Source organism: Crinia signifera, chromosome 3 (assembly GCF_055691185.1).
Source record: "Crinia signifera chromosome 3, ASM5569118v1, whole genome shotgun sequence".
Classification (NCBI taxonomy): Eukaryota; Metazoa; Chordata; class Amphibia; order Anura; family Myobatrachidae; genus Crinia; species Crinia signifera.
In genome coordinates this window covers 191230745-191251446 of record NC_139219.1, presented here as the reverse complement: position 1 = coordinate 191251446, position 20702 = coordinate 191230745, and the positions used below count along the sequence as shown (strand labels likewise).

The 20702-nt window shown below is 42.1% G+C and overlaps 1 protein-coding gene across 3 annotated transcripts in view; it reads right to left on the bottom strand.

Annotated features, from left to right (window-relative positions):
- Positions 1–20382, bottom strand: part of IBTK (inhibitor of Bruton tyrosine kinase) — a 95329-nt gene extending 74947 nt beyond the window's left edge. Inside the window, exons 1-6 of one of the 3 annotated variants that reach the window (XM_083177145.1) lie at positions 20161–20382; positions 17428–18109; positions 14626–14722; positions 8275–8399; positions 4164–4274; positions 3003–3173 (exon numbers count right to left, since the gene is read on the bottom strand). In XM_083177145.1, the coding sequence (XP_083033271.1) occupies positions 3003–3173; positions 4164–4274; positions 8275–8399; positions 14626–14722; positions 17428–17748 (825 nt within the window). In that variant the 5' untranslated portion in view covers positions 17749–18109; positions 20161–20382. The remainder of the gene's footprint in view (positions 1–3002; positions 3174–4163; positions 4275–8274; positions 8400–14625; positions 14723–17427; positions 18110–20160) is intronic. The other 2 variants (XM_083177144.1, XM_083177143.1) reach the window with 2 other exon arrangements.
- Between the last annotated feature and the right edge of the window lie 320 nt (positions 20383–20702).

The following is a 20702-nucleotide window of genomic DNA, read 5'->3' as shown; positions in this document are numbered from 1 at the left end:
TTTACAAACCAGCAAATGCCTCCATTTGAAACCCCCACTATCCACGTCTGGCCGAAGTGTGGCGAGCCCCACGAGGGGATGCGGTATGCGTCCTCCCGACCTGTTCATAGCCCCACTATCCACGTCGGTGTGGAGATGATTTTATAAAGTGTGGCGAGTGCAGTGAGCCACTGAGCCTGAAGCGTGGCAAGCGCAACGAGCCCCGTGAGGGAACACTGATTACTTGACGTGTATTCCGCGTCCGCACACCTCGCTGCGCTCGCCACACTTTATAAAATCAACTCCACTCCGACGTGGATAGTGGGTGTATGAACAGGTTGGGAGGATGCGTACCGCGTATGCACACCATGCTTCGGGCAGACGTGGATAGTGGGGGTGTTTCAGGAACACATTCACACCTGTCATATCAGGCAAGTTAAAATGGTCAATGGTTCCCACACAATGTAATAAGCGCTGACTGACTAGGCTAACTGCGTAACGCTGACTGACTACGCCAACTACGTAAGCTCCGGCTAGCCGCGAATGGGCGGGAACACTACGCTTATATGGACAGGGACACTGACTATGCTGCCCGCGGGAACACTACGCTGATTCTGACAGGGACGCTACACTGACTACGTAACTGCCGCAGTGAAACTACACAAGTACCGATAAAATTGCCTGTCAGACAGACATTTTTTTATCTGGCACTGCAGATATCTCACAGTGTACGCCACCTGATATCAGCAATGTTCCATTTCTTATGCAGATACAGCCGCACAAGAGGACACATCCAAGTCACAGGGAGCTCATGCGTTATGTACAAGGTATCGCATGTAGGATTGATGTATGTGGACACATCTGTATGCAAGTTTTATCAACCAAACTTGCTCAAAGTTGGATTGACTCCCTATTAAGTGATATTTGAATAAAGAGTACACATGTGCTGCCTGTAAGGTCCTAGAGCAGTATAATTTCATCTATGTGTAGTTTTTTATATGTCTGCATAAAAGTGCATCTAAAAAAGAAAGACCCCACAACCAAGGCCCTCTCTATCCTGTTCCACCACTGTGAACCTCATATACTTTTTTTTCCCGCAAAATGATAAGCCACAAAAGTGTGATTGTTTAGTAATACATCCAAATCATTTTTCATCCAATACAACAAGATGGCAATAGCAAAATCCTCAGATGTTTGCAAATACTGTACATTATCTGCTTTCAGACTGTACATGTAGAAGTTGGTTGTAAGTGTCAAAGACGAAAAAAAAAAAGATGAAAAAAAAAAGTGTATAGACAAATGCCAGTCTTTAGATAAATTTTAAATATTATATTTATAGACACAATAAACAACATGTAGTAACAAGGAGTCATATACATCTTAATAATCCATCTAATAGGTACTGGCCGATACCAAACACAACAAGACTGGCATTTGTCTATACCTAAACCAGAGCACTTTCTTTAGATTTTTTTTGTCTTCTCAAAATCGGTCATTAGTGCTACTTTTTTATTATTTCCTTTTTTTTTTTTTTAGTGTGAAATAGCCCTGATTATAGTGCATTTAGCACTTACCACCTCTTCTTAGATGTTGCGCTACGTGTACCCCGTTGGATTTAAAATGGACTATACCGCTCTGCAGGATTTTGGGGCATTTTAAACATAGAATTATGAAGAGAGTATGCCTATCATGTATTAGCAGGAGCTTGCTTGCTGTGCAGCTAAAGAACTTTTTTTTGGCAGCAAACCAAAGTCTCTCAGCTTTTCCTGACCAAAAGGTCACAGGAGATAAGTGTGACAGGATCTGCAGCCTACTGTACACCAGCAGCTACAGTCATTTAAACAGCACTTAGTCAGTTTTTACAAAAGAAAGCACTCTCTCTTAAAAATGTATCAGAACATAATTAACAATTACCTAGTTAACACAGACTCCAAATTGGATAAAGTAATCTCAGCTGGCAGTAATACAGCATAATTTGTTCAAACAAGAAGACACAACAAAAGGGCTTATAAAGTCAGTCCTACCACAATAAAAAAAAAAAATAATCTATAAAAAAGTCCAGCAAAGGAAAAGTAAAATGAAGAAAACAGCTGCAAAGAACACCACAAGATTGAATATTTTGTAAATGCAATGAACTATGGGGGTCATTCTAGTTAATAGACTCCCGCACGGGGGAGCAACGTTATTTTTGCACAGATGCACATAATGTTTGGGCGAACGGACTCGGCAACTTATATAGTTGCATGACGTCAGCCGCCCGCCCTGTCTTCGGTGGAATGGCCACAAATATAAACCAGTCTCCACTGACCTATATTTGAGTGGACTGAAGAAATCATTTGATGGTTTGGCAACAATCTAATAATTTCTCAGCCACCGGGACATGCATGGTTGTGAGGGGATGGCATATGGTGGTGGCGATTTGACAGGTGGCAGGACAGGCCCTCTGGGACTCTGTAAGCTGCTAGCTTTGCAGCTTACCAAGTCAATTAGAATCAGGGCCTATGTTCCCACTTTTGCTTGCCATGGTGATGTCGCCCTGCTATCCTGAATATCCAGCTACTTAAAGATGCAACAGTACTATCAACGTGCCTTGAATCGGTTTCATTTTGTGCAATTCTAGTCTGCGTCCAGGGCAGTGGACAAGTTACCTCAAATGCCAATGATATTGTGACCAAGGACAATTAACTCCACTTTGGTCTCAGCTGACCTTTTAACAAACATGCTGGGAACCGCACTCCTAGGAGGATTAGCAGCTGTGCACAGTATTATACATTTGTAAGTGATATTTCCGTCATTAGCATTATGGACTTCAATGTGTATTGAGTCAGGAATTTTAAAAAAGCTTTTAAAAACAGTACCTTTAGGAAATGCGTAATACAATCAAACATTCATCATTATAAAACATGTGGATAAACAAAACCTAGTGATCCCTAAAGGATCACAGGAGGGCAGGGTGCCAGGGGAAAGGGGGGAAAAACCCGAAACACAAGCAGTTTCCCTTCACCAATCTAACATACACATACCTGCTTTGGGCTACTGCAGTTTGAGGGGGATGGTAGGATGCCCAATTGGTGAAATGTATTTAAACCAAAGGTGTAAACATAGCCATCCTCAGTCAGTACTACGGTATGGTCCTTTGCAGCAGCCACTTGACTACATAAATGAGCAGCCAAACCTTCCACCAGTCTTGGAACCTTTGAAGAATTAAAACTGTATTTAGTAAAATTTCACTAAAATAGCCTTATATCTTTAACATTCAAATATGCAAGTTTCCTAGACTGCGGCAGCAAATTGGCTGGTGAGGATGCGAGAATAAACACAAGTAAACTGAATTCATCACTGAGGAGGACGGTACATAATGGGCGCAATTCAATTATTAGCAGTGGCGCATACCAGATGGAACAATTGAACAGTTGCCCGTCGGGGGGAGATTAGTAGTTGGTTCAGGCACTTCAGCTCACTACCCCAAACTCTGAGGGTGGCAAGCTAAAATAAGTGAAAAGTGACCTGTTTGAGAGCTCTAACCCGACTTCTTGCATTGTGCCCATTAGTTTAGTCAGATTTAGCTGTACACTAATGAGAGCAGCAGGATTATGAAGAAAAATTGAATATTGCCCTGTGATCTCCTATAACTTTAGATGGGAGATCCGGAGTGATAAATAACTAAATTGCGCTCTTCTGTATGAGAGTGGCCTGTCTCATCATCATCAGTTGCCGCTGTCACCACATATCGCAGATCCTCCTGTCCAGTCCTGTCTGTTACACTGACAACTCTATCACAGCTGTTACATTTAGTGCTTAGTTCATTAACTCGTTTTATTAAAAACATATGCAGTGTCGTAATTGTACCCCAACTTTCAACAGCCTCTTGCTGCATGTTTTGAACTAGAAGGGACAAAATAAGGGTATTGAAAAGGCCCTTCTGGGTAAAATGACATTATATAAAGATTTCCCAACCAAAATACCACTGGACATCTGTGTGTAACAGAAAGTGTTTCCTTATAGTACAGCTTTGAAGCACAATGAACAATGTACACTTAGAAGAGACAAATCAATTCTAGTTTAATAAGGACATAAAATCACAAGGAATGCAATCATGGCTCAATATCTGCCTATAATGGCTGCTCAGTCCCACATGCAGAATACAACCTAACGCAGTACAGTGAGTCACAGTGCAGACATACCAGACATGTGAGTTCATCGCCATGACCAAGCCTTCCCCCCTGTCCATGACCACAAGTGTACACCTGGCCTTTCTGAGACAGGAACACAGAATGAAATTTACAGAGAACCACCTAGGGAGAATGAAAAACAGTGTCACTTAATTTTTACATAACAAAATTATTTAATGTCACCATGCCTTTACTGACGAAAACCATTCCCAGAGGAAAGGGATGAATTATAAAATAGCATGGTGTAAATAAAATTAATCAGTATATTAAAAGCTGAAAATGAATAACCTAGATACAGTAGCCGATACAAAAAAATGGTACAATGACTTAAGGTGGCCATACATCTACAGATCGATTGTCAGATTGGGCTGGTTGGAACAAACACCTGGTAATATCTGAATGGCAGTTTTCCAGCATTTCAAAGCAAATGGTCAACGGTCATCTGCTCTCATCCATTACCTGGATTTTGTTTCAACCAGCTCAATCTGACAATCGATCTGTAGATGTACAGTATATGGCCAGCTTTAAAGGGCCCCATACATCAGCAATTAATTGTGACAATTTTCAGATATGGAGATTATTGCCACAATTAATTTTAGATGTGTGGGCTCCCCCTTTTGGCAATCCCAATCAAAATCGCCAATCGATTGCTTAATCAGGTTTTTAAACATGTTTAATAATCTGGTATTATCTGCAGATCTTTTGGTACTCTTTACTTAGCACGGCGCCCACGATTCTGATCGCGGTCATCGGATGCACTAAAAAATCGGGTGCGATGCGATGCCCGCGATTTCCCATAGGGAACAATGTTAAAAGTCTCAATGGACGCGATTTTACTGTTCAATGCCTCAATGGAGCCGATTTTTCCATAGGAAACAATGTTAAATGGGCCACAGAGCCCAAATAGGCCACCTGAAGTGTGAAATGGGACCCACAATTGTTAACGCCACCCCACGATCAACGTGAACCCGAAGAGTGGCGAGCGCAGCGAGCCCGTGAGGGGCGGCGGTACGCGTCCTCCGACCTTTTCATACCCCCACTATCCACGTCGGCGTGGAGTTGAGAATAAAATAGTGTGGCGAGCGCAGCGAGCCACCGAGCCCGAAGCGTGGCGAGCCCGGCGAGGGGACGCGGATACCTGTGAAGCCCGCGAAGGGACGCGTTTACCTGTGAAGGTATCCGCGTCCGCTCGCCACACTATTCTATTCTCAACTCCACGCCGACGTGGATAGTGGGGGTATGAAAAGGTCGGAGGAAGCGTACGCTTCGGGTTCACGTTGATCGTGGGGTGGCGTTAACAATTGTGGGGGCCATTTCACACTTCAGGGGGCCTATTTGGGCTCTGTGGCCCATTCAACATTGTTTCCTATGGAAAAATCGGGTCCATTGAGGCATTGAACAGTAAAATCGCGTCCATTGAGACTTTTAACATTGTTCCCTATGGGAAATCGCGGCCATTGCGTCGGTCGCGTCGCACCCGATTTTGTAGTGCATTCAATGCCCGCGATGGGCGCCGTGCTAAGTAAAGAGTACCGATCTTTTTTATATGTGTGGGCATTCCCAATTCGTCTTCTTCATCTATTTACATTATGAACAGCTGAAATGACAATCGATTGGGCAATTTCCAGATATGAAGATGCAATCTTTAGATGGAAAAATCTGCCGATCACTGAAATAAATCTGTAATGTTTGGGCAAAGTCAGATAGATTGTAAAATCCATTTATCTGGCTAAAAAATCCCTGTATCTGGAAATCCATAAATTGTGATTGCTGATGTATGGGCCCCATTACTCTAAAGAGATTCTCCAAACTAAATATCCCCTGACTAGAATCATTTTCACATAAATATTGTACCTTTAAAGCATCATTTTTGGCATTGTTTTGGGCAAAAAAGTATGGCTCCTAGTCGCACACAAATATTAACAGCTCTCAACATGACATGTGATGATACACATCATCACATTTTACAAAGAAAGCAGAGCTCATAGTGGAATCAAAATCAGCTCTGCTAACTGCATAGTGTGTTCTATAACTAATTACCAGTGTACTCAAATGACACAGTGCAGAAAAATAAACAGCAATCAGTTAGAGAAAAACAAGCAAGAAAGTTTGAAGGGTACTTATGTATTATCTGGGCTCCCATGTTAAATGCACCCCATTTTTTCATACCCCTACTATCCAACTACGCATGGAGTTGATTTTATATAGTGTGGCGAGCGCAGCGAGCCACCGTGCCCGAAGCGTGGCGAGCGCAGCGAGCCCCGCGAGGGGACACGGTCTCATAAGAAAAACGGGAGCCCAGATATTACATAAGTACCGTTTGAAGTTATCAATCTTTATGTTATAGCTTGCCACAATTATCTAAGTTTGAAAAAAATAACTAGCACTGGAGAAACCATTGTCTATCTATCCAGAGCTCTTGAGGGCAGGGAAAGACAGTAGGCAATAAACGAAACAATGGCAATATTGGCTATATATCCTCTGATATCAAATGCTATCTAGATAAGCTTACCATACTATACCTTTAGACCAGGACACAAATTACATAGGTGCTGTGGCTTGAGTAATTCAAGCCTGCATTTCACCTGGTTTAAAATCAACCATAGTACTTGTGTAATTGATGAGTGTACCAGTTTAAAGGGATAGTATGGTAAGTGTCCCAGCACATGCACTCAGGCTTTGGAAGAGATATCCCAATGGGTGAAAAATGACAAGTCCATCAACACTAAAGGTGGCCATACATCAGGATGATTTGAAATCTTTCAGATTGCAGACACAATTTCCCTTGAACTCTGGCAGCTTCCCAGACACACGATAGATCTTAAGTAGTGTACTCATGGTGCGATTCATTGCCTATTCAATCGGGATTGAATTGCACCACACAGTGTACACATTCAATTTAGACAATATAGTACAGATCTGTACTATATAGTGTTTCCTGCACAGTCTATTTGTTCTGTTTGATTTCGATGCTGCGGATCTGCACATCAGGATTGAATGCAGCAGAAAACCATTCAATTTTGATTCAATTTTGTTTATAAACAAAATCTAATAGAAAACAATGAAGATCTGCAACTCCCAGCATACTGGTCGTTTGTAGCCTCTTCAGATCTAGTGTGCAGCACATAAGATCACAAGATCCACTTCATAATCCGCGGGCACGTGCATCGGATTGTAATCTTACCAAAGCACCTCACGATGTGCACAACAATACACACAATGCATCGTACGAGCCCTGAAATCGTTCTAATGTATGGGGCCAGCTTAAGGGCCGGATGTATTGCAATGCGAGTCCCTGCGGGCTGCTGTCCAAACTCTGAGGTTTTTTAAATGGGGCAATCATTTACGAGGCAAAACCATGCCTTGTAAATAATTGCCCCTTTAAAAATCCTACAAGTTTGGCTGAAATTCTACTGCAATACATCTGGTCCAAGGTTCTTGAAATGTTACCAAAAAAATAAATCATCATTTTGCATTTAAATGATAACACAGCAGCAAATGACACAATTTTTTAAAAAGTGAATTTTCAGTACTTGTGTATTAGCACGGCGTCCGTTATGCAGTTAGCGTAGCGGCGCTGTCAGAATCAGCGTAGTGTTCACGCGCCCAGCGCAGTCAGCGTAGTGTAGTGTTCCCTCCCTTTTGCACCTAGCCAGAGCTTACGTAGTCAGCGTAGACAGTCAGGCGTCCCTGCTAGTATCAGCATCGTGTTCCCACCCATTCGCGTCCAGCCGCAGCTTACGTAGTTAGCGTAGTCAGTCAGCACTTATTACATTGTGTGGGCACCATTGACCATTTAAACCTGGCTGACATGACAGGTGTGAATGTGTTCCTGAAACACCCCCACTATCCACGCCAGCCCGAAGCGTGGCGAGGGGACGTGTTATGCGTCCTCCCGACCTTTTCATACCCCCACTATCCAGGTCAGCACAGGGGCGCTGTGTACGCTGACTACGCAGGGCTGCCGCGGCAGCCGTTGGGCTACGTTGAAAACGTAGCATAGCTGGGCGCCGTGATATTACACAAGTACCGAATTTTCTTTCGGAACCTACAAAATGCAAGCCTGCTTACTCACAAATAGGTGCACATGATAATGTTGGGGTTCCCGTAGAAGCAGCATTACCTGTTTTATATATATGCCGGAACGAGGAAACATATCCACCAATTCAGGATGATGCTTGCTTTGTTGGCTGCCATGTCCCAAGGTGAAATTAATATTATTTCCCCAAGTGTAAAGTTCGGTGGGGTCTAAAGCAAATAAAATAAATGTAAACAATATCCAAATTAGTCCTAGCACAAACATAGAGCACTTCCTAATGCGTGTAACAAAGTAGTTCTGCTCTGGTATAGGGACTTCTAGCTGGTAAGATAACATAGAATACATGTGTACAAAAAAAAAAAAAAAAGAGGGTAATTGAATCATTTGCATTACATACTGTATGTGCACCACCTTTATACAAGAATTATAATGAAGTTCACTAGAAAATAAAAAGTATTACAGTCCAATGGAGCCATGCATTGACATGTATATACAGTACATTGAAATCACTGCTTCTATTAATAGGAATTCTGCATTTCAATTCCACACTTGAAACAAAATAGCACATAAAAAATACAAATTAGAGTATGTCTCTAAAAACAACTAATAAATTGGTAAATAACAAACATTATAGTTGCCTAATGTAAATCTACATCCAAAGCTACTTTATATTTACACCAAAGTCTGCAGAGTTAATTGAAGCATCTTTAATTATTTCTTTCAACCCTGCACATTTTACTTATAATCGGATGCTACAATTTACCAAAGTGGTGAGGAAAACTGTGTTTTCAGTGCCACTTATTTGATACCCGATTAAGGCCCCGCTTCAGGTTGGCTCAGTAAGCTGCAAAGCAAGTTTGGTTTGCTAATGGACAAAACCATATGCACTGCAGGTGGGGCAGATGTAACACATGCAGAGAGTTAGATTTGGGTGAGGTGTGTGTAACCTGATATCTATATAGCAGTGTAAAAATAAAGCAGCCAGTATTTACCCTGCACAGAAACAAAATAACTCCCCCAAATCTAACTCGCTCTGTACGATACATTTGCCACATCTGCAGTTCACATGGTTTTATCCATTAGTAAACCAAACGTGCTTTGCAAACCAACATGAATCACCCCCATGATTTCTGAAGGCAGTGGAAAAGGGGTATCCTTTTAATGTGTTTTTGTTATAAATTGTTTAAACATTTTTCTGAATACGTGTTATTTACAGGAGTTAAACATGTTTAAGACAGTTTGTTACACCAACAGCCTTTGTTACATACCATCCTATAGTGATCCATATTACTACATTATAACATATACTAGTATACAGAGTAAAAGGAGGCCAATGGAAGAAAACTCAAAACTAACTCTTCGGATGTTTTTTAGTCAAAAATATTTGAATACTAAAATAATAAAAATGTACTTGTGTAATATCTGGGCGCCCTATGCGATTGATTGTATGCCTTAACTTAAGGCATACAATCAGATGCGATGGACGCGATTTTTCGGGAAAATCGCGTCCATCGCATCGCATGCAACCAAATTGCATGCGATGCGATCGACGTGATTATTCCATAGGATTCAATGTTAAATGGTCCTGTTGATGCCCCCAGTATCCAAGTGGGCATAGAGTTGATTTTATATAGCGTGGCGAGCGCAGCAAACCACCGAGCCTGAAGCGTGGCGAGCCCCGTGAGGGGACGCGGATTACTGAAAATGTATTCTGCGTCCGCTCGCCACGCTTCGGGCTCGATGGCTCGCTGTGCTCGCCACGCTATATATAATCAACTCTATGCCAACTTGGATAGTGGGGGTATCAACAGGACCATTTAAAATTGAATCCTATGGAATAATCGCGTCGATCGCATCGCATGCGATTTGGTTGCATGCGATGCGATCGACGTGATTTTTCCGACCCGATCAAAAAATCGGGCGCCTAGATATTACACAAGTACCATAATAAATGTTAAGATATTACATGTTATGCAGACTTAAGTCCTAACAGCCATAACTTTAGCATACATACAGTAAGACCAGCACAAAATAGACCACAAAATGCAGGGGACTATTTTGGCTAGGATATTGACAAGTCACATAAGTCAGCAGTAAAATAACATACATAATGAATTATCATGTTTACAGTTATACTGCTGACACACATGAAATGCTTTCACACCCAAGGAGAAAAAAAGATGACTCTCTTTGTTGGGGCACAACTTGTCAATTATATTCTACTATATTATTATGTATTGAATTGGGAACCTATACTCAGGTCACAACTCAAGTCACTACATCATGAGAGTAATATTATTGCGGGGATTATTTTTTTGAGATTTTATTAATGCAAAAATTATATATACATATAAGTGAAAAGTTAGTACTAAAATTAGTGAATGTATCAGCCTTGATCTAAAATGGTCTCAAAATCTGGATAATCTCCCATGAGGCATTGAGGTAACCAGGCTGTAATTTATTTACAGTGACAAAGTGCACAAATCTTTTTTTCTATATAGAAAAAAATATAAACATATAATGAAATTTTTTAAATTTCAGCGAAATATAGTTATTAGTATCAGGTGACAGTCATGGATGGGTTACCACAGCACATGGTCCTGTGGTAATTTTTTGACGCATTTACACATAATAATCAGGTGCTCTATAGATAATTACGGAGCTAAGAGAGATTCCTTGGAGATAGGAAAGCAGACACAAGATAAGTGACAATAGCTGATCTCTTGGTTCTCAAACCATTCCTACTTTCTGGCCGTGTGTCCCTAGGACAGTGAACGGACCGAATGAGGGGGTGGTTATAATTGAGACCAAATATGGAGATCAGTGGAAGGAAGATAAACAAGGATCTGCTGTTGAAACCCAGATCCAGTATCACCCCTGTTAGTATAACCAGCGCAGGAGATCAATCTGTCACTGGGCACAATGAGAATCCCTTAAATATAAAGATGATGAAGATCCCTTCAATAGGGAATTTTCCTATAGACCAAAAAAAGATTCTCTGCAAAACAAATTGCTTCAACAAATAGGTGCTTAGGGATAGCCAACTTATACAGCTACTTAGCATGTACGTGCTCCATGATTCCTCATTCCAGCACCTATGTTACCCATCCATGATCGTCAGACCTGTATCTGGACGCGCGTTTCGCCCGAGCTTGTTCACCACTGGTGGGTATTCCTAACACTCGAAATTTCTTGGCTAAATAATATGTGATCTTTGTATCTGCATAGGGCTGTATAATCCTTTCATTAGAAGCTGTGATTAAGTAAATAAGCACCTATTTGTTGAAGCAATTTGTTTCCAAACATCCACATATTAATCAGTAACTGTGAACCCTGTATTTGTATAGGGTTGCATTCTTTAAAATTTGAGACTATGACTAAGGGATTAACCATCTATACACTGGCTAACTATGGGGAATAGGAGTCAGACTTACAAAGTATAAATTTTCACAATAGTGCAGTGGTTCCCAAACTGTGCACCGTGGCTCCCTGGGCCTCGGGACACATGCAGGGGTGCCCTGGGTTGGTGGTCTAGGACCAAGTAAAATTATTAATGGTTTATTATTTGCCAGCCACCAGCACTGGTTTTGCTTATAATCATAAAATGTGTACAAACAGAAGCAAATCCTGCCCTTTACCACATAACTGACCCTAAGAATCGCATATAAACCCAATCTAATTAAAACATTTTTGGCTTAGGGGTGCCGTGAAAAAATTATTATACTCTAGGGTGCCGTGATTCAAAAAAGATTGGGAACCCCTGCTATAGTGGTAGAAAGAGAATCTTTTTTTGGTCTATGGGAAAATTCCCTATTGAAGGAATCATCATCTTTATATTTAAGGGACTCTCATTGTGCCCAGTGACAGATTGATCTCCTGCGCTGGTTATACTAACTGGGGTGATACTGGATCTGGGTTTCAACAGCAGATCCCTGTTTATCTTTCTTCCACTGATCTCCATATTTGGTCTCAATTATAACCACCCCCTCATTCGGTCCGTTCACTGTCCTAGCGACACACGGCCGGAAAGTAGGAATGGTTTGAGAACCAAGAGATCAGCTATTGTCACTTATCTTGTGTCTGCTTTCTGCTTGTGTCTGGCAGTGTGCTTTGAACACTCTGGGGTCTTTATCTCAGTGCTGAAATACAGGATAGAATGAACACTGTAGTTACTAATAGCTTGAAACAGTGCATGCACCAGATGGGGCGAACAGTGGTCATGGTAACTGTTCTGTTGGGGTATGTATTCGGCTTTGTTTACATGCACTACTATGTTGACTTCAGACTGCAGACATAGGGAGACTGACAAGCATGTCATGTTTTCACATACAGGAAAAAAAGGAGGGGAGGGGGTGACTAGCACAGACTCTTATTTACATATTCCACATTTGAATAACCAACATACTTGCTATAAGAGGACCTGCCACGTCCTACCGGTATCTCTAGTTGGTGGTGCTCCCACGAGTCATAAACAGTTACAATCACACACAAGGAGAAAAAAAGATGACTCTCTTTGTTGGGGCACAACTTGTAAATTCTATTCTACTATATTATTATGTATTGAATTGGGAACCTATACTCCTGTCACAACTCAAGTCACTGCATCATGAGTAATATTATTGTGGGGATTATTTTTTTGAGATTTTTTTAATGCAAAAATTATATATACATATAAGTGAGATTAAAAAAATCTCAAAAAAATAATCCCCGCAATAATATTACTCATGATGCAGTGACTTGAGTTGTGACAGGAGTATAGGTTCCCAATTCAATACATAATAATATAGTAGAATAGAATTTACAAGTTGTGCCCCAACAAAGAGAGTCATCTTTTTTTCTCCTTGTGTGTGATTGTAACTGTTTATGACTCGTGGGAGCACCACCAACTAGAGATACCGGTAGGACGTGGCAGGTCCTCTTATAGCAAGTATGTTGGTTATTCAAATGTGGAATATGTAAATAAGAGTCTGTGCTAGTCACCCCCTCCCCTCCTTTTTTTTCCTGTATGTGAAAACATGACATGCTTGTCAGTCTCCCTATGTCTGCAGTCTGAGGTCAACATAGTAGTGCATGTAAACAAAGCCGAATACATACCCCAACAGAACAGTTACCATGACCACTGTTCGCCCCATCTGGTGCATGCACTGTTTCAAGCTATTAGTAACTACAGTGTTCATTCTATCCTGTATTTCAGCACTGAGATAAAGACCCCAGAGTGTTCAAAGCACCAGAGCAGAGAGCGACACCCCAGGCAGAAAAGAGGCACAGGTGCACGGTGCTACAATGAACACTAAACAACTGTGTTCATTGCATATTTCAGGGAACCATTTGGTTTCCAACATTTAATTTATAATACACCATGTTCTAACACTGATGCCCAAATGTAATAGCCTCCAAGTTCGGTGGCCTTGCGGGATGCTGGCTGAACTCTGACGTTTTTTGTTTTTTTAAAGGGGCAGTCATTTACAAAGCAAAACAATGTCTTGTAATTGATTGCCCCTTTACGGTCAGAGTCTCGTAAGGTCGCTGAACTCAGAGGCTATTACATTTAGCCATGAATGTGAAGACACCAGTGAACACACCTCTTCCAAATCATATGCAGTACTAGGCGACTCAATCACAATGACCAAAAGAAAGGTGTACATCTGGGCCACAATAAAACACAGACAGTGTGTCCCATAGTCTCTGTAGTGTTGCAGTATCTATTTACATGCTCAAATATATCAGTGACATTGTAGTCAAAAAACCCCAGAATGAATTACAGTAAAAAAAACAACAACACACAAATAGTGTTTCCCCTAATGAGGAATACAAACAAAAAACCACAACACTGAAGTATACAGCATTTATAAAACTGCAACACTGGTGGAAAGCTCAGGCAAGTAGTACTGCAAGTGGTTATGGGTCATTGGTTAAAAATACTAGTATGACACACAAGACAGCCACCAGGGGTACAAGGCCAAAGGGGGATATTCAATCTCTGGCGAGCACCTCCCATTGGGGAGATGCCTGCCGGGCCCTATTCAATGCTGTCTTCCCCGACAGCATTGAGCAGGGTATCTCGGCAGAACGAGCCGGACATCACTAGCTGTTAGGCTCGTTCTGCCGAGAACAGCCGGGAAGTGACGAGCTGCCGGCTGCAGCTTGCCTCTTCCCGGCCGCAACTCGCGGCCACGCCCCCTTTTCGCTCCCCGGCAGGCGGGACATTGAATCCCGCCTGCGTGTTCTCGGTCGAGCTGACCGAGAACGGGACTGGGTCACGGCGGTCGAGCAAGCTCGACTGCCGTGACCCTGACATTGAATACCCCCCTTAGACACCAAAAATGCATAAAAACCCTCTGAAATCACATACAGGACTTCTAATTATACAAATGATAAACACTCATCAGTGCTATGGTCCTTTTCAGATTAAACAGAAAACAATAATGCTCTTACCGCTAGTTTGGAACACAATGTGGGAAGGACGGTCTTTCATTATGAGGTCCAGTGCAGTGAAACCATCTTTATCCTGGAAATGAGGATTACTGCCATGCTTAAAGGAAAAAAAAACAAGGTAAATAATGACATTTCCCAGCTTGGCACCCATACTTATCGGACTAGCACAATGTAATGTAACAAGTGGAAACATTTTGTGGGGTATTTATAAAGTTAGGCTGGGTAGTCGTTCATACACATTATTGCATTGGCACTGCCAATGTAGGATGCAAATATATTGGTGCATCTGCATGTATGAACATGCGACTCACCAACCCACACATTTTACTGCCAAAGGAACTACTGACAATGATATCAAAACGGAGAAGGGAAATTTAAATGGCAGATATATCGAGCATCCAATTAGTAAGCGTGTAACTTGTAGCTTATCCAATTGTCTTGTGGATCAGTCAGTAGTGTTCATTCTAGCACCCACTATCTTTGAAAATCCATGCAGTTCCTCTTCTCTGCTTGGGGTGTCGCTGTCTGCTGTAGTGCTTCTAGCACAGTGTGGTCTGTATATCTGCACTGATATGCAAACCAGACCTGTGCTAGAAACACCGCAGCAGACAGCGACACCCCAGGCAGGGAAGAGGAACTGCATGGATTTTTTAAGATAGCAGGTGCTAGAATGAACACTAAAGGTGTGCACACACGGGGCAATATGATTGCTGACGATCTATTGCTAGCAATAGATTGCCAGCAATCATATTGCTCAGTGTCTCCTTTTCTTCAGCGATGAAAAGGCGACCCAAGACCCGAAGGCAGGAGGGAGGGAGCAGCGGAATCCCGACAGTCATTAGCCCGACGTCGGGATCCCAAATGGCCGGACCCAGACAGCATGGCGAGCGCAACAAAGCCCCTTGAGGGAAAATAGCCGACAGCCGTCGGGAACCCGGCTGTCGGTGTTTTGACAGCAGGGTTGGTGACAGTGCAGTAACTCAACCTTTTATATCAGAAATGATTAGGAGTTGCAGCTGTCTGTAATAGAGAATTATTATTGAATATATAACATAAATCACCACTGCTCCAACACTACATAGTAAAGGGGGTATTCAATCCCAGCCGCTATTTCCGACAGGGGGAAATAGCGGCGAGCACCTATTCGATGCGGTCTTGTCCGACAGCTTTGAAGATGCCCACCGTCAGAATGACCCCGACTTTTAAAGCTGTTGGCCAAACTCAGACTCCTTCCATAATAGATGGGACATGTTTATCCGCTCACTGGACGAATCTTCAAGACAGTGTATTATGGACTTTTTTGAGAAGCGTCTCTGGCATAGATCTAACCCTTTACTGATTCTCGATTAACACGTGATATACTCTAACTCTAGACACCTCTAGGGCCAACAATGTATACAGTAATTATGCCATTTAGCCCTGACGCAGATCCCATACACTCCCCCTACCAATTTTTAATTTTCAGGACTCCAATCAGTAAGAGAATGGGACTTTATCCCCAAGTGCGAGGTTAACCAAGAGTCCCTCTAAATCGGCATACTGTACCTCCACCTATCTTATCCATTTTATATTTCTATTCATATTAGAACTTTACACAGTAAGAATAATTTGAGCACCATACTGTATGCATTGCTGCCCAGAAAGACTAATCATAGCAAGTCCTTACCCTTACCTTCCCCTCCCACCTTTTCCCAGTCTGCGTGTCTTCATGTAAGCTTGATTGTTTTAGTTTATAGATTTAAGGCTTTACAGGTATAGAGTGTAATGGTATCGGTGTAAATGCCTCCTTCAGGAACAACTCCTAATTTTGCTTTTGGAATAGTAACTCAGTGATTGCTAATTGTAATCTTATACAAATGTTCTTGATGGAAAAATACATTGAAAACTCAATAAAAAGTGTATAAAAAAAAAGCTGTTGCGACAGTTTTGCGAGAACGCCCATGAATTGTTGCAAACACGGCTCGATCTCGACAATCCACGGGCATTTACCTGGACCGACTGGCATGCGGGAAATTGAATCCCACCTGGCAATTTGCAGTTGAGCAAAACGAAAATGGGTCAGGGTCCCGGCTGTCGGTATGGACCAACAGTCCCCAGTCCCCCCCCCTTGGTGCCTGCCTCCAGCCTCTCTTCTAAACCCACAATTGTCAGTGTCCCACAGATGAGGTGACATAAGAAATCATGCCACCACAGTGGCACATGCATGCCAGGCCTCGTGTGGGCTGCACAAGCCTGTCGGAATATTCTAATAAATACATATTAGACGAAATTTGTACTAAATACAGTACATGCAATTTACCTTAGCTCCATTGCCTGTCATTTTCCAGCAATGCACTTCTCAAATTTAGATGGCCCTTTATGAACAAACAGTGGGTGGTTAATGTTCCTCCTCCATGAAATTCCCATTTCCATTACTAGGATTTCATGAAAGCGGCACATCAACCGTATCACTGCTGGGATCAAACTGGCAAGGGGCAGAAAAAGCTATGCCAGTATCTTTTAACATTGCAGATCTCTTTAAACACCATTTTAATGGATCTTAATCTCTGGACAATTATGGCAATGGGTTTAAACACTATTGTAATGAAAATATAAAAATTGATGAGGTCACAGACCTTAAATATCTAAGGAGCAGTTATTCAGAAACTCCAGTATATACTATTTTTACCATATAAATACTGTAATATACATTTCCATAGGTTTGAAGTCTGAAATCATAATTTTTAGAAAATACATATGGACAAGTGTGATGATAATGTAGAACATTTGTACATTTATTATTAAAATACTTTTCAGTCTTACCTTTAAGAGGGACAAAGCACAATCTATGCGCCCATAGAAGATGCTCCTGTGCAAAGCTGTCCACCCAGATTCTTTGTCTTTGATTGACAAGTCAACACCTTTTGCAGCTAACCAGTCCACGACCCTCTTTTTGCCACAGGATGCAGCAATATGCACAACATTGCGCCCAAGGTCATCCTTCAATGTGGTAGCGTTGCAGCAATAAGTAGAGAGAAATGCCTGGATCTGCTGCTCGCTTCCCCTGGTCACCACCGATATGACATCTAAAGCATGCTGGAGAGAGCGGCACCGCATAGTGCATTCTGGCCAAACCAGATCCATTCTTGCCGTTTCCAAAGGTGGTGTAAACCTACTTGAAAAATTACTAAAAGTAGAGAATCCAAATTCCAAGAACAGAGCTCAGACAGGCTAGACATATATGGCAATATTTTCTTCTTGGTGGATAAAAAAAAAAAAATAATGATTCTTTGGCACTGTAATAATATATATATTTATACAAATATAACAAGTTTATTCCCTCCCCAACCCAAAGTGTATACAAAAATAGATATGTGCAATATATTCCTCTAAGTCCATGCCATGGGTCCAGCACTGAGAGGAGGCAGCAAGGCCAGAGGGAGGGCCTCACCCCCCACTCTGCGGACGTTTCTTTTCTTTAAATTTCCATGATTGCAAAGTGACCCTACAAAGGATACAAAAAGAGATCAGTATAATGCACAGCTGCAAAACAAATAGCAATCAACTTTTAATAATTACATTACTTACAAATAACACAGAAAGATGTAACGAGCAGTGCTATTTATTCTCGCTCCATTACTTACATAAAAATAATATGAAATCAATGTATTGTAGAGTTTACCAAAAAAAACGTATAATAAAATATTTTTAGGTTACATAAGTGCTTTCGGTAAGTACTGTATATGAGATCTGTATAGTTCATTTAATATTGAGTTGCTCATATTTCTCTCTCTTTTGTCCAGTTACTGGGGTTTATTCTATTTGAGTAGTTGTACAAATGTGTGGCTGTTACTGGGAAAAAAAAAACAAATACTATCATCAGCCATGTTGGTTTCAAAAAGGGTGGCTCATTGTCAACATTTGTCAAAAGTGTTTGTTAGGGACCCATGTAGAAAAGGTGTCATCCACAGCAACCAATATGATCTGTACTACTTATGACAGGCCTGATCAGTTGTTACCACCTTCATTATAAATCATTTCAAACTCTGACTTGGTGGAGTCTAGCGTTACAGCTCACATTAGTATACACATACTATGTACAGACATAGGCCCTTATTCAGATTCAAAACCATGTGCACTGCAGGTGGGGCAGATGTAACATGTATAGATAGTTATTGTGTGAGTTATTTTGTTTCTGTGCATTGTAAATACCAGCTGCATTATATTTACACTTTAAATTAAAATTTCAGTTTCAACACACCCCACCCAAATTTAACTCTCTCTGCATATGTTACATCTGCCCCACCTGCAGTGCACATGATTTTGCCCATTTTGAGAACAAATTTTTACTGCGATCAGATCTGAATAAGGGCCAAAGGGGCAGATGTATTAAGCCTGGCGAAGAGATAAACTGGAGATAAAGTGGAGAAAAAGTCTAAGGAGATAATGCACCAGCCAATCAGCAGTGTTTGAAATATGACAGTTGGAAGTTGATTGGCTGGTGCGTTATCTCCTTCCACTTTTTCTCCACTTTATCTCCAGTTTATCTCTTCTCCAGGCTTAATACATCTGCCCCATAGTCTCTACACCAGGGGCTCTCAAACACGGTCCTCAGTTTGCATTTTCCAGGTCACCCAGCAGGTACACAGGTACATTCATTACTCATTGACACATTTTAAGAAATCCACAGGTGGAGCTAATTATGTCACTTGTGATTTGCAAAACATGCACAGTGTGTGGGGTCCTGAGGACCGAGTTTGAGAACCTGTGGTCTATACATACTACAAAGAAATAGATAACATTAGAGCAAGGGGTTCTCGAGCTCAGTTCTTAGGACCCAACACAGGACACCCGGCAGTGGCACTGTGCATCACCAACTGTCACATTTCAAAAATCCACAGGTGACCTGCTGGAAAACATGAACTGCGTGGTGTCGTGTCAGGCAGGGCCGAGTTGGAGAATCAGACTGGGTGTTCTCAGTCTGGAGAATGTGATGACATATGACCTTTTGTATTACACTGGGCACAGTGCTGGTGGTATGGGACCAGATCTCCTTCCACATAGGTCAGCCCTTCTTTAAATAGCACCATATAGTTATACATTTTTATAGAGCTGTACATTGTACCGGAGAGTCATTCACAGCTATCACTGGCGTTGTTACATTCTTCTTACATAATAGGTTGAGGACATTTGTGTTTAAAAATAAAACTGCACACGCCCTATGGCTGTGAGCCCTGTAGCCGTGAGCCCTGTAGCCGCAGTTGGCACTTTGCACAATATACCCTTTAGGGACGAATAAAGTGTTCTGCAGAGGAGTTTATGACTGTATAGGACACTGGATGAAACCTGCAGGACCTGTGCGAGTGAGGGGCCACATACATGCACAGCACATAGCAGCAGCAGTGTATTGTTATCCCCGGCGCCCCTGGGCAGCCGCTGCTATGTGGCACGTCAGCCTCACACACAAGCCACAGTATGGCACGGGCAGTGGTAGCCTATGTGGCAGGCTGAGGGCACGGAGCTGTGGGTGCCGACTCGGAGGGGGGCAGCTCTCACCAGTCGCTAGATGAAGGCGGAAGAGGTGAGGAAACACAAGGACATGACAGACACTACCATCCTCATCATCACAGGGACACAGTGCGGAGACACAGCATAACAGCCGGCAGCAGCAAGAGACTCGGAGCTCGCTGGGAGCAACTGTGTAAGGATCAACCTGATTGGCGGAGAGTGTGTATGATCCGTGCGCTCAGTCGGTGAGACTTCCACACACAAGCCAATGCCGCGGCCAAGGCTATCACACTACTCTGCCTATTGGCTAAGGTATACTACAATCTATCATCTGATTGGCTGGTGGTAGCGTCAGTCATAAATCAGTCCCTAGTCTAATTTTTAGTCATAAACCTCAACGTGTGCTGTACGTAGTGACGTAATTGCAATTCTACGGTGTAATGACGTAATGTTTACGCAATGCCTTCTGGGCCATACTGGTTAAAAAGGGGCGTTACATGTACTGCCCACGTCATTCCCTAAGCCCCTTCTCTTCTTGTCCGCTAGGAGGCGCTTATACACCCGATGTTCCTGACTATAATGATGTACAA